This window comes from Parasteatoda tepidariorum, chromosome 8, assembly GCF_043381705.1.
Source record: "Parasteatoda tepidariorum isolate YZ-2023 chromosome 8, CAS_Ptep_4.0, whole genome shotgun sequence".
NCBI lineage: Eukaryota > Metazoa > Arthropoda > Arachnida > Araneae > Theridiidae > Parasteatoda > Parasteatoda tepidariorum.
In genome coordinates this window covers 26,821,128-26,833,242 of record NC_092211.1, presented here as the reverse complement: position 1 = coordinate 26,833,242, position 12,115 = coordinate 26,821,128, and the positions used below count along the sequence as shown (strand labels likewise).

The window sequence follows — 12,115 nt, the reverse complement described above, 5'->3', positions numbered from 1 at the left end:
AAAATAAATCATTTTTATGTACTTGTAATTTTCTTTTACAAGTGGTAAACAATACTCAAAGTAGAGAAGCAAAAATTTATGTAACGAGTTGTATACTTCAAATAAATAAATAATTTTTAGCTATCGGTAAATTTGTAAGTGGTAAACAAGAGAAAAAAGTAAAGAAAAAAATTGAAAAAAACAAGCTTTAAACATTAACTATAAATAAATGATAATTATATATTTGTAATTTAATTTTCAAGAGGTAAAAAAGTCAAAAAGCAGAAAAACAAAAATTAGAAAACAAGTTTCAAAGTTCAACTAAAAATAAATCATTTTTATGTACTTGTAATTTTCTTTTGTAAGTGGTAAACAATAGTCACAAAAGTAGAAAAACGAAAATTGATATACGGAGTATACTTTAAATAAATAAATAAATAATTTGTATTTATTTGTAATTTCGTTTTTAAAGTAGTAAACAAAAGACGAAAAGTCAAAAAATAAAAAAAAATTAGAAAAAGGAAGCTTTAAACATTAACTATAAATAAACGTTAATTATATATTTGTAATTTTAATTTTCAAGGGATAAAAAGTCAAAAAGCAAAAAAACAAAAATTAGAAAACAAGTTTCAAAATTTAACTAAAAATAAATCATTTTTATGTACTTATAATTTTCTTTTGTAAGTGGTAAACAATAGTCACAAAAGTAGAAAAACAAAAATTGATATGCGGAGTATACTTTAAATAAATAAATAAATAATTTGTATTTATTTGTAATTTCGCTTTTAAAGTAGTAAACAAAAGACGAAAAGTCAAAAAATAAAAAAAAAATTAGAAAAAGGAAGCTTCAAGCATTAACTATAAATAAATGTTAATTATATATTTGTAATTTTAATTTTCAAGGGATAAAAAGTCAAAGTACAGAAAAACAAAAATTAGAAAACAAGTTTCAAAGTTCAACTAAAAATAAATCATTTTTATGTACTTGTAATTTTCTTTCACAGGTGGTAAACAAAAGGAAAAAATAGAGGAAAAAATTATACAATTGCGTTTTTTAAATAACAAATAAAGAAATAGTTTTTATATACTTGTATTTTTATTTTTCGGGCACAAAAATGACATCAGTAACAGTCATCTTCTTCTTTAGTTGCAATTTTTTTTTTTCAAATATTTTTTTTATCTTTTTTATTTCGTTTTCAAATTCAATGTTTATTTTCAGTATACTTTTTTACAAGAAATCAAAAAAGAAAAGAGGGGAGCATAGAAATCATTTAGGATCATATGATTCATTTGAGTGACCTTGAAAAACAATTTTTTTCCTATATTTACATTAAAAAAACGTATAGTACAGAAGAGACAAAAACTATATCAAAGAAACAAAAACGACGGCAAATATTATTTCCTTTATCTTCCTAATCATTGCATTTATTAAACACTAGATCCATCTTTTTTTATGCATTTTTAATAGTTTCGTTAAAATATTTTCAAACCATACCTAACTATTCAGCTAAATCAGAAAGAGAAATCCCTAAAAATTCCCTAGATTCCTTCAACAAATCCCTCTCGCCTTATAGTGAGTGATCATCTTACCATCTGTCCCTAATAGCTTGAACGTTCACTTTGATTCCAGTAATTAATCATCAAATATTTAGGGAATTTCACTCTTAAAATGTGAGACAAGGGATTTATTAAAGACAGCTTAAGCTTTAAACTAATGAGAAGATCATAAATTCCACAGCTACCTAGGCCTCATCTAATATTTCATTGCATGTGTGACCAGGTGGCGCCAAATGGTTTCCTGATGTTTTATTTTGATACTATACTAGTTCAATAAGTGGACCATGGGGTATATTGTAGATAACTGGACACACCCACTTTCAAATGGAGATGAAATGGATACAGCTCCATTAATCCCAAGAGGAAGATGCGATGATCTTAAATGATAGATGCATATTTATATGAAAGATGCTGAAGATGATAGATGAAGAATGGCCCGGAAACTTTTTGCAGATGAATAATCTGTTAAATGATGGAAAAAAAGATTTGTATTTGTTTGCGAGTATGCATATGCATAAATAATTACTTTTTAAATACTGGATGTAATTTAAAAAGTAATCATTTATAACTTTTTTTTAATTAACATTCATTTTCGTTGTGCATCGTAAACATCAAAAAGTCTAAACAGCATAAAATTTGCACTTTATATAGGAGCATACTTGAAATGTTTAGAAATATTACGGTTTATTATTAGAAATATTAATTTATAAATATTAGATCACAAGCAAAAGCTCGCTAAAACGAGAACACTCGATTTTGAAGTTCTGTCATGAAGAAGTTCTCAAAATACAAGCCCGACTGCATTTGTTTCAGAAAGTCTTATTTAATGTTATGTATATATTTAACATTAAAGAGTTAAAAAATTTTACTTTTTGCAACATCCCTTAAAAAGCAACCAAAAACATTTTTAAATTATGCAGCCAGTTACTGAATTCTATCTCAAACCTTAACGGTGCTTTTTACGCTGCTAACGACAACAAGCTTTTCCGAAAAATATTCCAATCGACTCTCTCGCCAATATTCCTGAAAGCTTTTCAAGAATTTCGTGTTCCTTCCTAATCGCTTAACGAAACGATGGAACGCAAGAAGTTTCCGAAACTTTTTCTCAGGTGTAAAACTTCTCACGCAAATAAAAAAAGAAAAATACATAGGAATATTCAAATAAAACGAAACTTTTTACCAAGTTTCCCCTTTTCTCAACGTCTATCTAAAGTCATTCTTCCTCAGGAAGTGGGAAGACGTGAACTGCATGGGCAAAAAAGAAATGGCTATCAAGGCAAAAATGTGATTCCGCTTACCCGTTCGGATCTTAACGAAGTTCTGGGTTCGTACCCATCCCCTCGCGTCACTACTCCCTGTTGAAAGAAGATCTAAAAGAGATTACTGATCGCCAGGACGTCTAGCTTCTTCCGTCTTTCCTTCTTTTTGGGAATTCTTTTTCCTACCTGGAATTAGCTTCTTTAATCGAGATTTAGATCCGGTGATAAGTGACATGCCGGAAATTCGGGAAAGTGTTAACTATTAGTTGATTATATCCAACTTATCCTTTTTTTTCTAATGGGATCTCGCTGATGAGAAATTAATCCCTGGAGATAGAATTGATATATGATTCGTTGATTATATCTATCAATTCTAGAACATTTCCAGTGATAAAATGTAGAGATTCTGGAAATAAATGGCAAAATTTTTGTCGCAATATATTTTGAAGGGAACAGTTATATTGTTCTTATTTTTACTGACTGAAAATTTTCAATACCTCAGTGCACAATGAGCCAGCATCTAAGGTTTCGTGGCCAAAATTAGTATTTCGATAAAATTTGTTTCAAAATTTTTATTTAGAGGTTTTTATGTGATGATAAATTGAATTCATAGTTGAAATTTTGAAATACATTAAAAATACCCAAAAAAACAAAATGGCGGCTGAAATATGGCAAGCAAAAATAAAAATAATAATATAGTACGTTTAAATTATTAAATATAGCAATGAAAATATAATAATTTTCGTAATTTTACATTAAAAATGGAAAGCAAAAATATATTTTCGAAGTAATATTGCAAAATAACGTGAATTAATTACAAAATAACTCGAAAACATAAAAAAAAAACATAATTTTAGTTTTTTGGTATATTTAGTCCACCTTTGCAATACGGGCAAAATGGGGCAGGTTTTTTCGAAAGAAGAAACATCAAAGGAGACAACAACAAAAAGCTTAGCTAATTACCTCGAAAAACTTTTTGGAACTAATTTTCGAAAGTCATTCAAACATTGTAAAATGTCAAATGAAAAGACATAAACTATAAGTTTGTCAAGAGTTAACTAATCCAACAAATTGAAAAACTGTACTATAATTTACCACCAATTACTCTGATGAAAATCTAACAGTAAGGTGAAATTATTATATATATTTCTGAAATAAAAATTTAAAAGTTACTTTTAAAACAATTTTTGTAACATATTTTTCATTAAATTGTACTCTCGTCGGTCCAAAAAGTAAATTATAATGTTTGGAATGATTATGAATACTTAATTTAGGATATATTAAAACTACCTACACATATTTTAGTTGAAAAATTAATTTTTTACTTTTGGCCAAATCACAGTCTTCTGGCCCACAGTACATAAAGCACATCTAACCCCTTCAAGCAGAATTTTTATTAAACATTTTTTTAATACTTTTTTCAATATTTTCATTAAGTTGAATCTAAATAAGTAAAAAATATGATATTTAGCATTTTAATAATTTCTAGTTATGAAGTACAGCATAAAATCGTTGTCTTTTTCTGCGTTAAAAGTAAAATCTTCCGAACAATAATTTTTCAGATTTGCACATATTTACATCTAAGAGAAATAGTTATTCATCATTGCAATTTCTTTAGTTCAATTGAATTATCAAATTAATTATCGATATTTTTTTGACATGAATTTAAAAAAAAGTTTCAAACTACTTTTTTTGGATTTTATATTTTATTACAAATATAATTCCGATAATCTTACATATTTTCAGCAACTATTTGACCATTTTTCATTAAAAAAATGCTAAAATATCTTTCTGCTTGTAATTAGAGAAAAAATATATATATAAGGGACACCGGTGTCGCATTTGCGTCAAAGGGTTGATTCAATTTGTGTTACACAAATGATACAATAAATTGTGACATTTTTGTCACACTACATATTGAAAGAAAAGGCGAGATTTAAAATTTTTTAACTGCTTCATTTTTAAACCGATACTTCCTTAAGGAAAGTTTTATTAAAATATTTCGAACTAGTGTTGAAATATTTAGTTTCTGCCATTTTTTGATCTGTTTCGAAATATTACATCTGTTCAACAATTCTTAAACAATTGTGGTTGGAACCGTGTTAACTTAATTGAATAATTGTCATTAGATCTTGAAACATAATCATTTCAAATACTATTGGTTTTAAAACATTAGAGAGATTTAGCAATGCCTCGCCTTAACGTTCGTATGGTATGTTTCAAAGCGACTGTGCTTGTCCTCGATGCACAGACACCACAAAGCTGCGCATGCTCCTTGTTATTTTGTAGTGTGTGATAGTGAACGTGAGAAAAAGTCAAACTAAATTTCGCTTTTGCTTTTAAAAAATTTTCTAAACTTTATTATGATACAACATTAAGTATCGGTTACTTAATTCCTACTGAATCGAAAAAAACATTGGTTATTTTAATTTGGTGCAATGGACAATACTTTACAGCATTGCCTATAGTTCTTTACTAATATTAACTCGATTAAACAAAACCATGCAACATTTCAAATTTCATAGTTAATTATGTGAATTTAAACTTGCAAATATGCTAAGAAATATAATAAAATTAATAATAATTATAATAAAATCTGACATTTTTTCATAAATAATGTTGGAAAAAACTAATTCTGTTTAAAAATAAGACGTTGTTTGTTTTTTTCAGAAGGATACCAATTACATCATACCTGCAATTATCGCCATTTCTTCCTTCATGTGCTACGCAAATAGTTTAAACTGTGGTTTAGTCTTCGATGATCGACCAGCTATCGTCGAAAACATGGATCTCAGACCCAAGACAGCTCTATCTAATCTACTTTTCAATGATTTTTGGGGCACACCGATGCATAAAGTAAGTATGAAAACAAATTATTCAACGCATAACGGTGCCTGATCAAATATTGCTTGGATGCTTGCATATCACGGGATTCATGGTGAAATTTCCATGCAACCAATGAACTCGCGTGAGCAGAATCTTGCCTAAACGTGATCTAGTGTGAACAGAATTTCACTAAACAAAACATCGAGAGTAAATAAAATGCAACAGAAATTTAAAAATAAAAAATAAAAAAAAAAGACTTACCCTATGTGCCTAAAATGTAATGTGCACCAGGGTACACCTGACCATTTGCTGTCCTGTATGGGGCTAGAGAAGAATTTTATCTTGGAAGGTCCGGCGATGGTATATGATTTTCTGTCGGTGAACGGTCTTCTGGTCTTGGTCTAGCCTTGTTCTGGGCCGAGTGGAATAAGTAACAACAACAACAGTTAAGTCTAGTACAATACAATACTAATCATACTAATGTGCATACTAGTATATACGATGTGTAAATACCATGTATGATAATATTATTATATATGATAGTATGATTAGTATAGTATCATGTATGATTAGTATGGTATACTAATTATACTAATGTATGATTAGTATACCACACTAATCATACATTAGTATTGTTTCTTTTACGTATGTTTTACTAACCACTTTTTACAAGTTAAGAAAGGCTACGTTATTTTTGCATAATATTTACATCTACAATACGTCAAAAGTTTGAAACGTCAAATTATGCAAAAAAAGTGGTTATCGAAAAAACAAAAAATTTGCGCAAATAAATTCAAACCGAAATTTACCGAAATTTAAACTGTAAACTTGCTTCGTCAATAATACGTAAAATGTACAAAATTATTTTTACTAAATCTAAATAGTAAATTTTCTTTCGTCAATCTTTCGTAAAATATACGAAAGCAATCTTACTGAAGGTAAAGGTAGCAATCTTACGGAAAACAATCTCACTGAAGGTAAAGGTAGCAATCTTACGAAAAACAAATCTTACCGAAGGTAAAGGTAGCAATCTTACGGAAAGCAATCTCACCGAAGGTAAAGGTAACAATCTTATGGAAAGCAATCTTACCGAAGGTAAAGGTAGCAATCTTACGGAAAGCAGTCTTACCGAAGGTAAAGGTAGCAATCTTACCGAAGGTAAAGGTAGCAATCTTACGGAAAGCAATCTTATCGAAGGTTAAAGGTAGCAATCTTACGAAAAGCAATCTTACCGAAGGTAAAGGTAGCAATCTTACGGAAAGCAATCTTACCGAAGGTAAAGATAGAAATCTTACGGAAAGCAATCTAACCGAAGGTAAAGGTAGCAATCTTACGGAAAACAATCTTACCGAAAGTAAAGGTAGCAATCTTACGGAAAGCAATCTTATCGAAGGTAAAGGTAGCAATCTTACGGAAAGCAATCTTACGGAAGATATTTGGTAAAATCCATTCCGTTAATATTACGCAAAATGTACCAAAGCTACTTTACCAACTATATCAATGGTAATATCATTCCGACAATATTAAGTAAAATTTACATTTAAAGCGTACCAATTTCCCAAAACTTTACGTTTAATTAACTTATCATTCTACATGGGACTAATATGTTTACTTTTCAAGAAAGTTCTTGCTTACAAAACTGGAGAAAAATAGGGAAAAAATTTTTATCTTTTCCCTTATGGGTTAAATCAATCCGTAACATACCAGGCCTCGTTAAAGATTCATTTTGTGCATACCTATACTTATAATTTAATATAAACTTTCCTTGGGGGTATAAAAATCTTCTGTCATACCCAAACTAGAATAAAGTATTTTTCACGCTCCAAATAAATTCTTTCCAAGGATTCCTGAATTGATAGCAGCGATTTAATGAAAAGCGCGAGCAGGCATGGGAAATTAAATTTTCTGACGACAAGGCTTACCCTCTACTGCTTCACTCACAAAGTGAAAAGTCATTTTTATTGTCAACTACTTAAAAGGAAAAGATAACATTGTCTTTTCTTGAATTAAAGTTCGTATAAGAGAGGTGATGAACGATAGCTTATCTTTTACGAACGAAAGTTTGTAAATTGGATGTTGAAACTTACTATATTTATGTCAAAGAAGTTGAATAATGGTCATCAGTTTCGTTATCTGAGTTTTTTGTGTTCGATGAGTGTAATTTTTTAAAACAAAAAGGAGAGATATGAAAACAAATGACGTAAGAAAGAATTTTTGTATTTGCACATTATATTTTAGTAAAAGCTTAATCAGACAAGAATAAAAACTCTTTTTATTATTTAAAAAATAAAATTACAGAAAAAAAGTTCTTTATTCTAGAATGTAACAAATTCGGCTTATTAATGGAAAAATGTGGCCAAAACTACCAGAATATGGTTAAGATCACTATATTTTTGGTGCTATCGGAACACAAAGAAGCTCGGTGATTTTTACCGAAGCGATTTGGTAAAATTAACAATTAAATACAATTTTATAATAAATTATGAAATTTTTGGTAAATGTGTTAAAATTTGGTAATTTTATCATGTTACCTCAGAGTATAGAATAAAAATCATTTATTTAGTTAAATTTTCTTTTCAGTTTTACATTTTTACCAAAAGTGTGAAAAGTGTTTTGAAAATCCAAACTTTTGTTAAACTGTTACCATATGAATGGAAAAACTACCAAATAAATAGTTTAAATGCCATATATTTTACTTGAATAAAAACTTCATTCGCTACAAAAATATATAAATATGAAATAAACTGCTGTTTGTAGAAAATGCAACACCATGAAAGAATCATCAGAATCAAATGAAATTTAATGCAGAAACGACTTGTACTGATACAAATAAATGATGAAATTTTCAAAACAAAAGAAACAAATTAAGCGTCCGAAATCAGTATTTGGTGCAGCCACCACGCGCTGCAATAAGTGCTGCTATACGACGTGGCATGGAGTCAAACAGATGTTGAATATCTGCTTGAGGAAGAGAATTCCATATCGCTTGTATGCGCAACCAAAGTTCGTCTTTGGAAACTGCAGGACGCGGATCACGAGTGAGACGCCGACCAACCATATCCCACACGTGCTCAATAGGCGACATATCCGGCGAATAAGCAGGCCAAGGAAGAAGTTGCATGCGTTGTGCTGAACAGAAGTCTCTAACAGTCCGCGCAACATGTGGGCGTGCATTATCCTGCTGAAAGATAGCTCCAGGGATGCCTTGAAGGAAAGGAACGACTTCGGGCTGTAGCACTTCACGGACGTATCTGTTGCTATTGAGATTACCCTCAATTCGTATCAAATTGGATCGTCCATGATACGAAATCGCACCCCAGACCATAACTCCGGGTGTTCGACCACTATGTCGTTCAATAATACACTCAGGAAGGCAGCGTTGACCGGCATAACGTCTAACACGAACACGGCCATCATGGGTCCACAAATTGAAGCGTGATTCATCTGAAAAGACAACTTGGTGCCAATCAGCTCGCCAGTCTCTGTGCTCAAGAGCCCACTGCCGACGCAGCCGTCGATGATCCGCCGTGAGGGGAATCCTGTATAATGGCACCCTTGCACGCAATCCACGGCGCAGCAGACGACGACGAATTGACGAAGCCGACAATTGTACACCTGTAGCAGTAGACCAATGTGCTGCCAGCTGCCTGGAGGAAGCTGTGCGATCATTCACCGCCATGCGGAGCAGGTGTCGATCATCGCGCTCTGACGTCACCTTCTGTCGTCCAGTGCCTGTTTTTCGAGTTGTTCGGTGCTCGTCGGTCCACTGCTTCCAAACTCGCATCACTGTGGAACTGTTCCGCTGCATACGAGCTGCTATTGCGCGATAGGAAAATCCTCCTTCTCGAAGGCCGATTATCCTCCCTCGTTCAAACTCCGTAAGTTGCTTGAATTTCTTATTCTTCCGTCGTGGAGGCATACTCAGGTCTCACTAAACGTTTGCCACTAACAAATAATCATAGACTATTTTCAACGTCCCGCTACAGCACTTTATTTATACGCTTTCAGCATCAATTCAGAGGGCGCTGCGCGCGCCACGCACGCGCGATGGCTCTGAAACTTTATTAATTTGCATAATATCCTATAATTGACATTTGCTGCGAATTTCATTTGATTCTGATGATTCCTTCACGGTGTTGCATTTTCTACAAACAGCAGTTTAATAGTCGCCATGTTTCAAGCGCTTAAAAACAGGAGCCCATCTGCAAGACTTGCCATACTTAAAGGAACGAAACAGATTTTAGATATAAAACAAACAGTTGCCTACGAAAATGGGAAAATTCAGATGAGAAACAAAACTAGAAAATAATCACAAAAGCTGCGAGAGTAAAAAGTTGAAAAACAGAACGAGAAAAACCACAGTGGCTGGGAGGGGTGAATCAGGGTAAGATGCATTTCCACGCGCTATGGAGAAGTTGTGTGGAACTAATGTCGCTAACAAGGAAATCAGCATTCATATGAATGAAACAAGATTCAAGGGTGTCAAGATGAGCTGATGTGACTGGGGTTAAAATAATTTTGATATTGTTGAAATTAATTGATGATTTTTCATATTCTTGGTAGCGGACACATCTACCATGTTCCTTAAGTCTAAATTTTTAAGCGCAACTAGGTTGTCGCAGAACTCCAAGCGTAACAGAGGGGAAATCACACAGGTATTTTATCCTAAAAAAATTTATTAAATATATGTGAAAACGAAAAATTGTGCAATAATATGCTACTTTAAGGTGCAATGTTTAATTTAATTGCATAAAATAATAAAAGAGCCTCATAATTTAATTGACAGGGAATTAAAAGCGTCCGTAACTGAGGGGACAAAGAAAATCCCACATTTTTGACATGCACTGTTACTTCCGATATATTCTGTGATTTGGAACATCCTAAACATTATTTGTAATTTTTTTTTTTAATTATCACATTTCAAGGTAAAATAAATTATTATAAGACTTGTTAAATTGCCATATATTTTTATTAACTTCAAAAAATTCCAATGTAACAGAAGGGACATTTTGCAAATTTGACAAATAGTTACAGGGAAATATCATGCCATTTAATTAAACATTGCACCTTTAAGTAGCATATTATTGCGCAATTTTTTGTTTTCACATATATTTAAAACATTTTTTATGATAAAATACCTGTGTGATTTCCCCTCTGTTACGCTTGGAATTCTACTACTGGTTTCAGTTAGCATGGAATTCAACTGTCCCATTCAGTCAAGGTCACTCGACAAGAAAATAACCCAGCGATTATCAATGCTAATAGGTTATAATAACCAACTAAACGGTTTTAAATTAGGTAATATCTTACAGCTTCAGATTAGTGGGATTATTTATTTAATGCTATATATTTTAGTTTTATTAACCATAATTATTGTTTTTTTAACCAGAAATGTCATTACCATACTGTACGATTAATTATGTGGAATTTTTTTTCGTGCTTAGTTTTCGAAATTAATATTTAGTAAATTTCGATATAATGTTAACAGCGCTGTAATATAAACTACTTAATTACATTTTCACACTTTGTGATTCTCTAAGATTTAACGGTTCTTTATTCCTTTGAAAACTTCTTTATTTCTTGTAAGAATGGATTTATCGTTTCAAATTTTTCCATTCAACATTTTTTTTGGGGGGAAAGGTTCTTAATATGATGTTCTTTTTTTTAATAATCAGATAAGAACATAATTATTATGACATTCATCATAATTATTATGACATTCATCATTATTACTTAAGAATATAACCTGCATATTATTCTATATTCTATATTATTCTATATTCTATATTATTCTATATTATTCTATATTCTATATTATTCTATATTCTATATTATTCCATATTCTATATTATTCTATATTCCATATTATTCTATATTCTATATTATTCTATAACATTATTACTAATAAAGAATAAAAACCTGCAAAAGTAATCTGCATCTTTCTCAAAGGAGAACTCTGCATTACATTTATTCTAAGTTACTTTTAAAAACGTAAAAACATTTCGAACTCTTAAAAAATTTTTGAAAAGAGAATATTTTGAAATAAATAAGATCCTTTAAAATTTATGCGATCCAATCTAAACAAGTAAACGATTTTGCAGTCGCAACAAAACATTTCGTTGCATTATAAAGTTCTATTTAATAACATTTTCTAAAACTGCTGAGAACTCTGTTCACAGAAAAGAGTTGAAAGAAAACGATATTGCGATATGGTTTAACTCTGGTGAGAAAAGTTAACGCAGCTTATAAAGTACTTTTAAAAGCATCATGAATTACCATAAACGTCACTACATAATGCTATTTTGAAAGATTCAAAAACTCCCAAAGCAATATTGTCGTGAAATTTTATTGTAAGTTTGATGAAAAAAAAGAATTTCAACCAGTTCGCATTCTAACAATACGTCTCGACAAGTTTTAAGAGTAGAAGAAATATTTTAAACCCAACAAAGTTATAGAATGAAAGAAAATTTAAAAATCGATTTTTTTTTCTTATT

At 30.8% G+C, this 12,115-nt stretch overlaps 1 protein-coding gene across 1 annotated transcript in view; it reads left to right on the top strand.

The window, feature by feature from the left end:
- LOC107450430 (protein O-mannosyl-transferase Tmtc3) overlaps positions 1-12,115 on the top strand; it is a 62,775-nt gene that overhangs the window by 17,479 nt on the left and 33,181 nt on the right. Inside the window, exon 2 of the mRNA XM_016066220.3 lies at positions 5,466-5,651. Within this exon, the coding sequence (XP_015921706.1) occupies positions 5,466-5,651 (186 nt within the window). The remainder of the gene's footprint in view (positions 1-5,465; positions 5,652-12,115) is intronic.